Source organism: Talpa occidentalis, unplaced genomic scaffold (genome assembly GCF_014898055.3).
Source record: "Talpa occidentalis isolate TD23 unplaced genomic scaffold, MPIMG_talOcc4v2.1, whole genome shotgun sequence".
NCBI lineage: Eukaryota > Metazoa > Chordata > Mammalia > Eulipotyphla > Talpidae > Talpa > Talpa occidentalis.
Genome location: NW_026555331.1, coordinates 46377240 through 46393179, shown reverse-complemented (window position 1 = coordinate 46393179; position 15940 = coordinate 46377240). Strand labels below are relative to the sequence as shown.

Below are 15940 nucleotides of genomic sequence, written 5' to 3'. Positions count from 1 at the left end.
ATTTATTATTATTTTTGTATTTTTTAAGCCATGGATGAATAACTGACAGTGTGCAAGTGAAAGGCTATATTCACATGTTTTTCAACAATTTAAATTAAAAAATGTAAAAAATTTATGTGGATATACTATAAGATGCCATGAGGTTAACTCTGTAATCTACTGTTTTGTAAAGTGCACCAATTAGAAGTGGTAGTGGTTTGAAGATAAGCAAACAGTGAAAAAAAAACTTTCAAAGTACCTACAACTCAGTTATGTCCATAACTTACGTTTATGTGCGAGCAAGCAATCACTCTAACAAGCATTTTTCCTACATAAGAATTTCAAAAATAATAGATATGTGGTCTTTGAATTCAGCAGTTATATTAATAGTTTCAAGGTAAAAAATAAAATGCTAAAATAGACTATCAAACCTAGGGCTATTTGTAAAATGAAAGTATAAAAGAAGACCATAGTGTAAATTAATAGATCATTGGGAATTGTCTAGCTAGAACTAAAACAGTAGGTTAGCAATATAATCAATATAATTATGTAACAGATACAAATATACACTTCTATGAAATCAAGCTCAAATGACATATAAACTCCAAACAATTATCATTACCTTATTATCATCACATGAATGTTTTTTAAAAAAGTTAGAATCATTATTCAGGCAATTGCTATCAATTTCTAGCATGCTGTCCTGTAATAAACAATATAAAATAATATGGTTAAACTGGGGACTTTTCTAATATGTAGTAATTACAAAAATAACAATATTATTATAATACTTGGTATTTGTATGTGCATTTTAAGAAAAATAACTTTAACCTGGCTCAGCTGGCTAGGCATGAAAAAAAGTTTGCTGTGCTTGAAGTATAAACAAGTCTATACACAAATCCTTACATATTTAGAGTCCCTTTCTCTCTGAGACTCCATGATTTAAACCTAGAAATCCTTGACAGAATCTGGCTTATTTGAGAAAATAAAAAGTACCTATTTTAGAAGTTATATAGACAAGGCATTATACATTTTGAAATCATAAAGATGAGATGCATTTTTAAGAGGTTATTTCGTCCAATTTTCTGCCACAAACACATAGCGACAAAGGGAATATACTAGAATGAGGGAAAGCCTTTTGACAGAGTAAAGTTCAAATTTTTCATTCTACAACTTCTTTAACAATTTATTTGTCTGGATGTTTGAGGCACTATTTTGCTGAGAAACAATGGGATTGAAAGTGTGTGTATCAAAATGTAAGAATGGAAGGTCAGGCAGGAAAATGCTTATTTTTCATTTCTATGGAATTCTGTTCATTTTCAACGATTCAGGTGGGGATTACTTCATTTAGTTGACCTGTTAGGAAGAAGTTCTCAAGGATTCAGATTCTCTAATGCACAAGGTCATTCTATTTCTGTCTAACGAATAAGCAATTCCATGCTATCAGAGGTTCTAGAAGGACTTCAAGAATTTTAGACTATATGATGTCAACAAAGAATGGGGATAAGGGACAGAGTAATGATAGGATTTAGTCATGTGTTTCTAATCTTCATCTGCCCTTGAGGAAAGTGTTTGTCACCTGTGAAAAACATAAATGATCTCAGGGTTTATCCTGACCTAAATGCATATACTGTTTACCTGAAGGAATTAGTGTCTGAAAACATTCATTTAACCATTCAGCACTTACTATGGGCCAATGTGCAAGGTCCTCTGCCAAGCCCTATGGGAAAAGAAAGATAAGAAAACAGAGTCCCAGTTTCTCATGTCATTTAATATCAAGGGGGTAGATATTATATCCCTTGGACAAATTTATATCACTTCTGATCTTTGTAAATCGAAGATTTGTGTTGCCAAGTACCTCCATCATATAACAAATATCACAAATTATTTTTTATAACTACCTTATGTTGCCATTATATTCATTGCTGAAAAGCAGATGGAGAAATAATATTTGCCTATTCCATAATTGTCTTGCTAACTTCCATTTAATCCCAAGAAGGACAATGAAGTATATATATTTTTTAGTTTGATAAAACAAAAAGCATTTCATTTTTGTCCTGCCCCCCCCAAAAAAAAGATGGACAAATATGCAGTTTATCTCATGATAATTTCCAATTTACCAAAAATATTTCATGAAAGTATGTCACAGAATTAGTACCCATTTCTTGGAGCATTCTAACCATTGTGTGACATGTGAATATTTGAATGGTGTATTCTTTGGTACAAAGAAGATGTTATGTCAGTTGATTTGTTTGTTCAAATGCTTGACACAGTACACAAAGATATTACTATACACTTAAAAGTTTAACTCCTGTAGAAGTCACCATTAATACTGACTTGACTTCAGTGCATTTTATAGATATATTTAACATAGAAGTACATGAATGCCAATCACATTTTTTGAAACTGTTTTCATTCCAGCCCTAGGGATGGATCAGATTATGATTTACAGAATCACATAGTTGGAAAGAATATTAGGGATTCATCTCTCAATTTGACAAATAGAATTATTTTTATCAAACAGTTTCTTACAGGTATATTGACATGTTTGAAGATGTCTTCATATTTATTATAAATATTGAGAATCATGCAGCTTTTCCCAGTACAAAACATGATGTTAAATAATTTGTTTTGAAAATATACAAAGTCCTTTCACTTTATAGAGTTACATCTTCTTTCATTTCAGCATGTATTTTTTTCTCATAATTTACCAGTAGAATTAATTTACCAATAGATTACCAATAGATTTTTTTCTATTGCATTTTTAACACTCCTCTTCAGAAATACTAATTGTAATACAGTGGATTTTTATATCACTTTTTGTTTTACATATTTTCTTTGATTTAAAAATATTCATTTTGTGTGGTTTTCGCCATTATTTCTTCAACATGTCTGTTCTAATGTACTCATTTTTGGCTTTTATTTTATTCTTTTATTACCCTATATTTAAAGGGATCATCTTTTTTTTTTTTTTTCTGTTATCACTTCTCTGACATTATATTTAGCTTTCTACTTTGGTTTCTTAGTTTTAAAAAGAAAATTTTTGATATTTTCTACTGCATTAATCTGTATTTTTCATTTTTGTTACATGTACCAATTTGCTAGTGAATGTTTTTAGTCATATATTTGTTTTATGGTAGAATCAATGCATGTTTTCCTTTGATTTTCTGGTTATTTTTTGGAAAGAATGATAAGGTAGATTAGATTGTTGCTCAGTCAGTTTCAATTTCTTCTCCTATCTCAAGACAGAATGCATTCATTTCCTAGGATTGCTGTGACAGATTACCAAAAGCTTAATTGTTCAAAACAACATAGGTTTATATTCTCAAAGTTCTAGAGGCAAGAAATCCATACAAAGGATGTCAGCAGGAGACTCTACAGAATTACTTTTTGTCTCTTCCATCTTTTGGTGGCTGCCTGTATTCTTTGGTGTTTCTTGGCTTGTGGCCACACCAGTCCAGTCTGTTCTCATCTTCATCACCTTCTCTATGTGTGTGTCAAGTCATTTTCTGCTTTTCTCTTTTAAGGACACTTGTTATGGCATGTGGAGTCCATATTGATAATACAGAATAATCTTCCCACATCAAAATCCTTAATTTAATCACATGTGCCAAAGACCCCCTTTTCATTATAAATTCCCAGAGATTAGAACCTGATGTCTTTGGGTGGCAATTATTTAGCTTACTCAGAGCAGTATTTTTCTGTCCATTGATGTTGAGTTTCATCAAAACTCTGCTTTGGGGCCTCCCTGGTGGTGCAAGGGGTTAAGATGTGGCACTGTGAAGCTATCTGCAGCCACTGCAACTCAAGTTCGATCCCCGGCTGGGGAGGTGACCCACATGGCTCAGCAGACCTCTCCTGACTTGCCCACTGCTCCCCTCAAGCAGTGTATTTCAGTCAGTCTGCCTGTTCTGTTCCCCACTCTGCCTCTGGTGAATCCTCTCCCCCCCACACACACCTCTGGTCTGTATCCCAGGTCTTGTATGCATAAATAAATAAACCTTAAAAAAAAAAAAACTGCTTTGGGGAGTGGATATTAGCAGACTAAACAAGAGGAGAGGCTTGAGTATACCTGCATAATTATGTCTGGTCCCTTGACCTCTGGTCTTTCAATATGAGGAGAGTAAGCCTCTGAAAATAGCCTGTGTTCATTATCATTTATGCATAGTAACTTCATCACAAAGTTTAGTAGTTTAAAATGACAGACATTTATCATTCTGCAGGTTCTTTCAGTTAAGAATTCGGGAAGAGCTTAACTGGGTGCTTCTGACTCTGGATCTTCTATTTAAATAGTTTGATAGTTGATCAACACTTTCTATTCCTTTTGTAAAAACATAATTACCAGTACCCAAAGCAAAACAAACACTGTCAACCAGTAGCCTAATACACTTACATATTTGCTCTCATTATCTGAATTGCATATTTACTAAGTTAATTCCTTAACACTAAGTTATACATAGATATTCTTATATCACTTAAATACTATGTAAGCCAAAAAAATATTACTATGAAAGCAGAATTGCTTGGAGGACTTTCAGTTTCCAGTCTGGAATTTAAGGAGCTTAATAGTCACCAATTCCATCTTAACAACAAGGAAAAAGCTGAACGAACTGACAAAACCAGCAACTCTTATATCCATCAGAGAAGTGAGGTCATAGGGCAAACTACTATCCCAGAAATTGGAAAGACAAGCAGATACAAATAATCACTTTTTTTTATAGGAGCAGATATGCAATTCAGATAGTGAGAGCAAATATATAAGTGTATTAGGCTACTAGTTGACAGTGTTTGGTTTGCTGTGGGTAATGGACATTATGTTTTCCCTTCATGGGAATCAGTGCTGGGTTAGGAAAACCTGAATGGTAATTTACAAGTATTGAATGGGAATTAAAACTCCAAGGGATGAGGGAGCCTCTCTGGGGGCATAAGGGTTAAGTCTCAGCACTAATACCACTGCAGCTTGAGTTTGATCTCTGGCCAGGGAGCTAACCCACTTATGGCGCAGCAGACCTCTCCTGTCTGGCCTACTGCTCCCCTCAGCAGTGTATTTCAGTAAATCTGCCTGTTCTGCTTCCTACTCTGTCTATTGTGAATACTTTCACCTCCCCCACCTCTGGCCTACACCGCATTTCTTCTATGCATAAATAAATAAAATAAATCTTAAAAATAACAACGAACTCCCAGAGGACCCTGTCATCAGGGAGTTCCAGTTTCTGAAACTTTTCTCCAGGAGGTCTGAGATTCTCACAGTGAATATGTAAGAAAATTACCTCATGATTCTGGCAGAGAGAGAGAGTAATAGGTATCATTTTGAATAGCCAGAGCATTATTTCCTTCTGAACAAGGTTTGTCCTCAATAGAAACCAGTCAACCAGAACTTAACCTGCTGGGGTTTTACTAGATAATAACTTCTCTGGGGTAACAGAAATGCCCTCTTCCAGGCCCTTGTAGCCATCTTGTGTCATTTAGGGTAGATGCACAATGAAAAGCACTAGTAAAATGTACATTCTAGGAACACAGACTCATCAAACTACTGAGACCTAATCATAGGATTATAAAATATTCTCTTCCCTCCAATCTCACTACTACACTACTACAAGTCCATTTACCACAGTTCCTTTTATCCAGTATATCATGTCTACCTTTTAACAAAAACCTAAAACTTCAAGGCATATTAAAAGATAAGAAACACAATTTGAGGAGACAAAGAAAACATCAGAAAGAGTCAGATCTGGCAGAGACAGATTTGCTAAGGATTTTAATGGACAAAGTTGATGGCATGTCAGAACAATGGATAATATAAGCAGAAAGATGGAAATTCTAATAAAGAACATAAAATGTGATAGATAAAACCAAATTAGACTAGACATAGTAAGGAAATAGTCTCTGAACTTGAGAATATGACAAAAGAAACTTCTAAACCATATAGAAAAAAATTAAAATTGGGCCTCCCTCCTGGCACAAGGGGTTAAGCACAGCACTAGGAAGCTGTTCACAGACTCTGCAGCTTGAGTTCAATCCCCCGCTAGCCAGAGAGCTGTTTACATGTCACAGCAGACCTCTCCTGTCTTGCCTGCAGATCCCCTCAGTGTATTTCAGTCAGTCTGTCCGTTCTGTTCCCCACTCTGTCTCTGGTGAATCCTCTTACCCCTGCACCTCTGGCCTGTACCCCAGTTCTTGTATGCATAAATAAATAAATCTTTAAAATAATTAAAATACAAGAAGGCAGAATGGAATATCCAAGAACTGTTAACAACTAACAGATATGTAAAATATGTATAATGGAAATATCAGAAGGAGAAAAGAGAAAAGAAAGAAGAAACACATGAACAATAATGACTGAGAATGTCTCTTAAATTAACGCCAGACACCAAATCACAGGTCGAGGAAGCTCACAGATCTCCAAGGATAAATGCCTCAATACCATACCCAAATTCATATTCAAATTTTCCATTATCAAAAATAAAGAAAAAATTTTGAAAAAAGCCAAGGGGGGAGAGGAACAATCTTATTTATAATGGAACAAAGATAAGAAAATCACACCCAACTTCTCTGAAATGATGCAAAGAGGAAGAGTGAAATATATAAAATTTTGAGAGAAAAAAATCCACCAACTTCAAATTCTGTATCCTGATAAATTTTCCTTCAAAAAGGAAGAAGAAATAAAAATGTCCTCAGACAAAAACTGAATAATTTGATGCCTGCAGATGTGCCTCAAAAGGAATGTTTTCAAAAAGTTATTCAGAGAGAAGAAAATGATATAGGCCAGAAACAGATCTGCATAAAGGAAGTGTATCAGAGAATGAATAAATATAGATAAAATCAAAAATTATTTTCTTATTCTTAATTGATCTAACAGTTTGTTCAAAATAATAGCAACAAAGTATTTAAACATATATAACATATATATGAAATGAAAGAAAGCAATGATATAAAGGACAGAAACGTGGCCTAAAGATATTATTTTAAGGTACTTGTACTATTAGTGAAATTGTGTAGTTTTATTTGAAATTACTTGAAATTTATTTGAATTACTATAAGTAATTCCAGCAAACTCTAATGCAACAATTTCTAAAACTAACAAGTATAATTCTATGCTTAGGTAAGAAAATGGAGTCATATAAAATATCAAAGCTACAAAAGGTGAAAAAAGAAATAATCATGGAAGACAGAAATACAAAGAATAATCACAAAATATAGAAAACAATATGGTATATTAATCAATTATATAAAAATCATTTAAAATGTCAGTGGTCTAAATACAGTAATAAAAAAACAAAGATTATCAGAATGGATTAAAAACCAGACCCAACTATATATTGTCTCAAAGGTACCTACTTTAAATATAAAGGCATGTAGATTAAAGTAAAGTGATACCATGCTAACACTAATAAAAGAAAGCAAAGAGTAGCTATGTTGAAATTAGAATATACAAACTTCAGAGCAAGGGAAGTTATCAGGGTTAAAAGTGTTCAATAAATGTGTGCATGTGTGTGATGTCCTTTTAAATTAATGTCTGCATTTCTGTAAATGGTTCCCAAAATTGAGATTTGCTGCAGAAAATGACATTTTCATTCTTTACATGATTCACATTTCTACCAGCAAATAAAGGAACCCATTTTGTCACATTCTTGCTAGCACCAGATGTCAACCTTTAACATTTTTCCAATCTTAATATATGAAAACTTGTGTCTCATTATAGGTTAAATTTGCATTTCCATCACAACTAGAAGATTAGTATAATTTTGTGTTAACAATTTGCATTTTCTTTTCTATAAATAGCCTTTTCTTATCCACTCTTTTTTTAAAGATTTTATTTATTTTTGCGTAGAAGAACTGGGGTGTAGGCCAGAGGTGCAAGGGGTGAGAGGAATCTCCCAAAACAGAGTGGGGAGTAGAACAGGCAGGTTCACTGAAATACTCTGCTGAGGGGAGCAGCAGGTGAGACAGGAGAGGTCTGCTGTGCTATGTGGGTTAGCTCCCTGGCCGGGGATTGAACTCAGGCTGTAGTAGGGAGGCCCCCCTTTTCTTAACCACTCTCTTAGGCTGTTTTCTTTTTATTGATCAGTTTATACATTTTATATTAGGATTTTTGAAAAAAAATGCTGTAATGTATCAGATGTATCTCTCATAAAATGCATTTCAGGTGAATCTCTCATATAATCCATATCATACAACTAGTCTTAATTTCAAAGTTTAAAATAATTGATGCTATTTGTCAGGTCTGCATTCATATTATCACTTCCTTGTGCCTATTTTCATTTGTTCAGTCATTTTAGTATGTAAAAATTTTGATATGTAAAATTTTGGTAGTATAATGGGTAATAAAGAGTAGTAACTAGATAAGAAATGCAAACTGGGAGAAGATTATGCTACCCAAATGCCCAAATAAGGTATTAGTCCTGGTTTCATAGACAATGAGTAAGCTATGGAAAGCCATTGAGCAGGGGTATGGTATGATTTCAACTCTGCTTTATGAAAATAAACACATGTTGGGAAGTATTCATAGTGTACTGCTCATGTAACACTTATCTACTTTGGCTGGGGAAGCAAATTAGATGGCCTATGGAATAAATTATAGGAGAAATACAGGGTGAGGAGTAATAAAAGCAGAAGTATCTAGGATTATAAGAATTCTGTCTCACTGGAATAAATTCAGCTGAATCAAGGTACTGACTCCAAATTGGAAATATCAGATTAGGTAAACAGACATTCTTTAGCTTGGAATAGTCATTGAAACAAGCCATAAATTAATCAATTCCAAACAGATAATCATATTCTACATTTTCTACCCCAAAGTGAGATATTTGTAGCACTGTTTTCCTGCCTAATATTTTGAAGATCTAATATTTTGAAGATCTCTTCAAAATATTCATGCTCAATGTACAGATTTTGAGAAAATAACAGATACTAATTCTTTGCAAAGGCTAAGAACATAAAATTGTATTCCCTGCCATGCCTTCTTCTGCTGCCCAGCTTGGTTAGGTTAACAAAGGGGGAAAAAGAATAGCTGAATTTTTTTGGTTTCAGCATACTTTGTTATGACAATGAATATATGTATTAATTATGCTCAGGTATTACAGACACAGGCAAGAGTTAACATACTGTTAGTAGCTAAAAGGTGTTTCCTTCTAAATTTTATGCTGAAATTCTAAGGTGAAGTAAAGAACTGTTGTTAAATTAATCAAAGTTCTCTGGCTGCCGAAGTGTGCGTATGTTAATTCCCCAGTCCTTCCTATGACTAAAAGTAGCTCAACTAAAGCAATCCCAATGAAATTTATTGTCAACTTGCACTCATAAAAGAGCATATTTTATATTGCTTGTTTCCACCGCACATAAAATTCCAGAAATACAAAGTCTTTCAGAAATTAATGGTAATCCACTGTTGAGAACATGCTAGGAATAAAAACAAAGACTATCAGTCAAAATAACATTGAAAATGACTATATTCTCAAACTTGTGTTTTAAAATAACACCCAAAAGGTTTTTGTTTATTAAGAGTGAGAAAAAAAAATGTGATTATGAGTTTCAACATATGAAAATACCTCTATATTTTTAATGAGGCTCAATTTAAGAAAAATCAAACATAAAATTTATTAGAAACATGGTATTATGACTATAAAACAAAGAGGACTATCACAAAACTGTAACAAATATATCTTAGTTGCTAAACCCATCCTTTAACTTTAGTAAATTTGTATATGCATTAGTTGTCTGTATATTTCTGCAGGCCTATATGTTTGTTTTTTTCTATTCATGGGTTGTCTTTTTAACACTACCGATGTATACGTGGTGTTAGATAAATAACGTGCTGTTTTGTTCATTTGTGTTAATGTGTGGTTGTGTAAGTTTGGGAATGAGAAATGGTGTACCGGGACTTGTATGATTCAAAATTGGCAGGTTTTCCTAAATATCATTGTTTATGTCAAACACTGCACAATTATTGAAACCTGTATCTCCTATTCTTGGTACAGTGTCATAGATCACAAAATTATGCATTTCCTACTCTGGGTATGTAGAAATGTTATTATGAGATAAATATAAAAATTGTATCAAGGGTTTCCACTCTGTGTTTCTTCTAAATAGATTATAATCCTACATCAGTGCAGTGGAAAGAACACTGACAAAAGCCACAAGCAGATATGTGGATAACTGTGTCCTGATATTTCCACTGTTGGTATTCAGTAATTTTTCAAAAGTCATGGACCTCAGAGATTATACAAGCCAAAATTCTAACTATGAATTAGAAAAGTGAGACTCTACAATAATTAACTTGTCTAAAGTCTCAAAGCCAAAGTGGCAAAGCTGGTTCTTTTTTTCTTTTTTTTTTTAAAGATTTATTTATTTATTTATACAAGCACTGGGCACAGTCAGAAGCGCGGGAGGGTGAGAGAATTCACCAGAGCCAGAGCGGGGAGCAGAGCAGGCAGAAGGACCGAAGTGCACTGCTGAGGGGAGCAGCGGGTGGCAGGAGAGGTCTGCGGTGGCCGGGGAGCAGCCGGGGATCGAACAGGCGCTGCAGAGGCTGCGGGCAGCTTCGCAACCCAGCGCTCAACCGCTGCGCCACCGGGGAGGCCCAAAGCTGGTTCATTTTCATTTCCAGACCAGTAATCTTGCTATAGTACTGTGACATGATGTAGTAGCGTCTCCTTGAGGTTCCTCGACTGTAGAATCTGATGTTAAACTTGAACAGTAGTTTTGACACACCATGTCCTGTGTAATCTTGAAAGTCCACAAGGTAGCCACAAGGTGACTCAGAATAGTTAGGCCTTACAGCCTTATTGGAGTTCTGCATAGAGTTTATTTGAGAAAAATGAATACTCATGGATAAATAAGCATTTGCAAGCTATGGTTGTCAACATATTTCTAATTTATATAAATGCAAAATCATCTTATATTCATATATATATATATTTTTTTTTAGAAAGCCCACTTTATATATTTTTTTAAGATTTATTTATTTATTATTTATAGAAGCACTGAGTACAGTCAGAAGCGCGGGAGGGTGAGAGAATTCACCAGAGCCAGAGCAGGGAGTAGAGCAGGCAGAAGGACCGAAGTACACTGCTGAGGGGAGCAGCGGGCGGCAGGAGAGGTCTGCTCGCCATGTGGGACCCTCCTCCAGTGGCCGGGGAGCAGCCGGGGATCGAACCGGCGCTGCAGAGGCCGCGGGCAGCTTCGCAACCCAGCGCTCAACCGCTGCGCCACCGGGGAGGCCCTAATATTCATATTTTAATAGAATTCCAATCTCATAAATCAAGCAATTTGTAGTTATGTAAAAATATTGTAGCTTTTTATTTGCTTCTGTTCTTAAGGATGCGAAATAGGAAATTTAAAAGGCATTGTTGCAGACACAGTAATTCTAACATGAATAATAGCATAAGAGCCATCACTTGTTGAATGGTAACTTAGTTCTAAGCACTTTTCAGGAGATTTACATATATTAATCCATTTAATCCTTATCATAACTCTATCATGGGTATTTATTTTAATTGCATTTTAGAATTATGAAAAATAAAGTAGGAAAAGATTAATTTATCGAACATCACAGAGCTAGCAAGTAGCTGATTAAAAGTTGGATATTCACACAGGATCCACAGGATCATGACATAAATAGGTTCATTATATACTGCTCACGCTCAGGTTAAATATATCTGTAGTCTTTTTGGTGCACAGAAGCCCTTTATTCTATAATTTAATTTCTAACATCATAGCCTGCAACACCTGTGTAGATCACTGAATTACGAACTGCATAAATAATCACCATTAATAGAGCTACAGCATCTTGACTGATTATCTGACTGAGATTCACTTTTAAATGCATATGTAAAGAAACCAGTTTAGACAGAACTTAAAATATTGCTAAACTTCATTATGACATAAATCTGGGATCAAAAAAGTTACCAATATAGTAATTCTCATAAAACAGTTATTAAAGCATGTGAGTATTAGGTCCTCCCCGGTGGCCTGGGGGTTAAGTCTAGTGCTACTACCGCCAAGGCCTGAGTTTGATCTCCAGCCAAGGAGCTAATCCCCTAAAGCACAGCAGGCCTCTCCTGTCTTGCCCGTAGCTCCCCTTAGTAGTGTATTTCAGTAAATCTGCCTGTTCTGCTCTCCACTCTGTCTCTGGTGTACCCTTTCACCTCCCCCACCCCCACGCCTCTAGTTTACACCACAGTTCTACGCAAAAAAACCAAAAAACCAAACAAAAAATTGTGAGTATTAGAATCACTATTGTTCTCAAAGATAAATACACTGACTTAATCATGGCTAGGAATGAGTAAGTCACTCCTATAAAATAATAGGCATCTATCAAAAGATAATTCTGAAGCAGGAACTACTCCATTACCATGTAAGTATAGTACCGCTCTAGCATTCATCTCATTGCCCCTAATTAGGAAAAACCTTTTATACTCCCCAGCTGGGAGGAGTTGCTCATTTACCATTAATTTAGTATTTATTGCTTTTTACTTAGCAGATTTTCCATTGCATTCTCATGTGATATAAAAAATACTCATTGGATGACAATATCACAAGTTAAGCACCCAAATTTGCATAGGATAGTAGCTGCCATCTGTAAGGTTTACTACAGTTTTTTAAAAAAGTAGCATGCCCTTTCCATTAATGACTCTACTAAAGTGTGAATGCTGAGATAACTTATTCTGAGATAACTTACGCTTTCCATCTCCAACTTATTTTATAGGTTATTAAACTCAGATATAATCCTACAATTCTGAAGTTTAGAAAGACTTCAATGGCCCTCCAATATTTTGTCTTAGAAAATCAAGTTTATATTCCTCAGTGTGACAATTAAGGCATTCCAAAATCTGATCATAGCCTAACTTTTAAACTTTCTACACTCAAATCTCCACCTAATCTCAAGCCATGGGACTATTGACTTTAAAGTGAAACTCCTAAATTCCCACATTGAATTAGTTGCTATCTCTAAACATTTTTTATTGTAATTATCAACATTATTCCACTGTATTCAAGAATCAGTTTTCCTTCAAACTGAAAATCACAGGACTAGGACCCAGTGTAGTAAACTGATCTTTTTTACACCTGGAGGCAACAAGTATAAACAGTTGTTTTGTAACCATGAGCCGGCATTTTACAAATTGTGTGTAAAATTGCACTGAAAATCCTGGATTTCAAGCACAACCAGTCCTATCTGATGAAATGGCATTCCCTTTCATTTTTGTTTCCTCAAGACTTACCCATTAAAACTGTAATTCATCCTTCAGTCACTAGAGTTCTTAAAGAGAAATCATATCGTTCATCTCTGAATTGTCAAATCACAATTAGCACATGCATAATACATATTTAACTGAACCATTAAGAAATAGAAATTGATATTTTTATGGCGATCTGGAAGAACTGACTGTGAACCTAACAATTTATGCACATTGACAATTTGAGGAGATTTTAATCACTTAGCAGTCTTAAGGTTCATATGCAGTAATGGTTATATACTACCTTACAAGTATGGCAATCTAGTGAGCAATAAATAACTGTGAAATATGAATTTATAATCACCGGTGTTTTAATACTCTACTTTCTAACCTCCTTACTACTTGCCTGATCTTTGTATGCTACTTTCAACTACAGGATCCATAGGCTTTTATTAATGAGAGAATTGCCAAGTATCAGAAAGAATATATTCAAAGATTCTGGTGAGTTTATGTTGGGTAGGCACAGAACAAAGATAAAAATTCACGAAGAAAATGTCAATCAAAGCAGTATAATAAAGAATAGTAGACCAAACTATCAAGCAGAATCAGAGGGAGTGCTTTCCCCGAAAACATAACTATAAACACTGCCTGGACCAACAATAAGCAAGACATTAAGTAGGTAACACGTACTCACATAGGTAGCACATAGACCAAATTAGTGGTGAAAAGTCATGGATATAGCCAATATGGTAAAAACTATGTCATATAAATTTTCCCAATATTACTTGTGTGTGTACATTAACATCTTTGTAATTTAAAAATATTTTAACTTTCTAATATAAATGTAGTAAAGCATGTTAATTCAGTCAGTCAATAAAATGCTTGAGGATCTACTCAGTGCCAGGTAATGTTCTAGATGCTGCGGATACAGTGATTAACAAGATAGTCTCTCCCCTCACACATAGGAAAACTCAGACAGAAGAGCCTTTAAGAAAATAAAATATATATTGCACACAGAAGAGGCCACTTTTTTTCTTGAAGGAAGTGAATTTGATACTCATCAATTGACTTTTCATTGCAAAATCTGCATTTTTCTCCAAGCGATTGGATTTTTGTGGTTAGTACTTTTTCTTTATTTCCTTGTTCAAGAAAAGGCTTGTGAGAATTGTGTCCCCTACATTTTGACATTGATGTATAATTTTTCTGTTTGTGCACTGGATGTTCAAATAATAACTTGGCTACTGATAAAATTCTTCAGTCACATTTTATTTCCCACAGAATTTTATCACTATTATTTCATTATCCTTTTGCATGTAGGTGTGGAAAGTCTGAAGCCTCTCTGATTCCCTCCACCCCCTAAAAAATGACTTGCCATTTCTGTTTGAATGCTGAATTATTCTTTTATCTTGCAGTTCAGATATTTTACCAAGAAGCAGTTTATAACCATTTTGTATCAAGTTTGTTATATATCATCTGCCCTTTTATTGTTATTCCTAAATTTTTCAGGAAAAATTTTCCTTTACCATAGATTTTTTTTTTTACTCTCCCACTTGATATATTCTCTTTTGTAGGAACAATTACCCGTGAATTGGTTTATTAAGGTCTATGTATTGTGATCTAGGGAATTTTAGTATGGTTGTTAAATAGTTTATGTGTTAATTTGAAAATGAGACTTTTTTTTTTTACATTTGAAAAGCACAGGTTTATTAGGAAAAGGAGAAAAAGAGAGGAGCCTGCTTAGTTGCAGGTGGGCAGGAAAGCTTCCTGCCAATGAGCTATTCTATGATATTTATTTGACTCCATATCTCATGATGTACTTCTCACCAACCATTTTATGGCCTCTTCTCAGCACTTCTAAGTGGGGTCTTGGTAATGTTTATTCTGTCTGCGCTTATTAAACCTAGAAACACAGGGTTGATAGAAAAAAGTGTGTGGAGGTGGCACTGGGGGAGAGTGGATTTGTCGTCAGCTCTGCTGGTAAAGACTGCACAATTTTTAGCAATTTATTTTTTTAAGTTCACTTTGAAGTTTAATGAGATTCCTGCCATGAGGAGAGTGTAGTGATGTGGTCTTCAAAATTTCTTTTCAATTATGATGAGACTATGATATTCAAATACTCATTAACCCATTTCACTACCCTTTCCTCTGCAACATTTCTCTTGCAACACTATTTCACTCCAAGGTGGAGTGCTTGTGAATTTTAGAATTTTGTCAGCTTTTGTCACCCTGTATATGAGTTTTCTATGGTTGCCACAACAAATTTCCACAATCTGAATGCCTTAACAAACAGAAACTTGTCTCACAGTTCTGTGAATCAGAAGACTGAACCCAAGGCGTTGGCAGGTCTCCATGTTCTCCTAGCTCTTAGAAGTGCAGGAATCCTTTGTCTTCCTTGGTTTATAACTGCATAATTGCTATCTCTGCCTCTGTCTTCACATGGTCTTTCCTTCTGTGTGTCTTCTCTGCTCTGCATTTCTCAGAATATTTGTCATTGAAGTTAGGACCCACCTATTCCGAGATAACTTTATCTAGAGATTCTGATATCATGGAATCTAATCTCAAAAATAAGGTGTAATGTTCTTAATCTAATGTTCCAGGTAGCTGTATACAGAAATCTATTTCCTCTTAGTACTAGTGCACACCGAGGGAAGTTGAATTTGGAGAACTATGTAACCATGAAGTAAATATTGTTTGTACCCTTTCATTTTTAAATTATTTTACGTTTAATTTCATTATTAATATTTTTACATTTTTGAATATATTATTTCTTAAATTTTTATGTATATATT

General features: G+C 34.6%; 1 protein-coding gene across 2 annotated transcripts in view; it reads right to left on the bottom strand.

The window, feature by feature from the left end:
- IL7 (interleukin 7) overlaps positions 1 to 15940 on the bottom strand; it is a 39313-nt gene that overhangs the window by 6679 nt on the left and 16694 nt on the right. Inside the window, exon 3 of one of the 2 annotated variants that reach the window (XM_054692171.1) lies at positions 602 to 682. The exons of the other annotated variant lie outside the window; for it this stretch is intronic. Coding sequence (XP_054548146.1) covers positions 602 to 682 — 81 coding nt within the window. The remainder of the gene's footprint in view (positions 1 to 601; positions 683 to 15940) is intronic. 2 annotated transcript variants of the gene reach the window in all.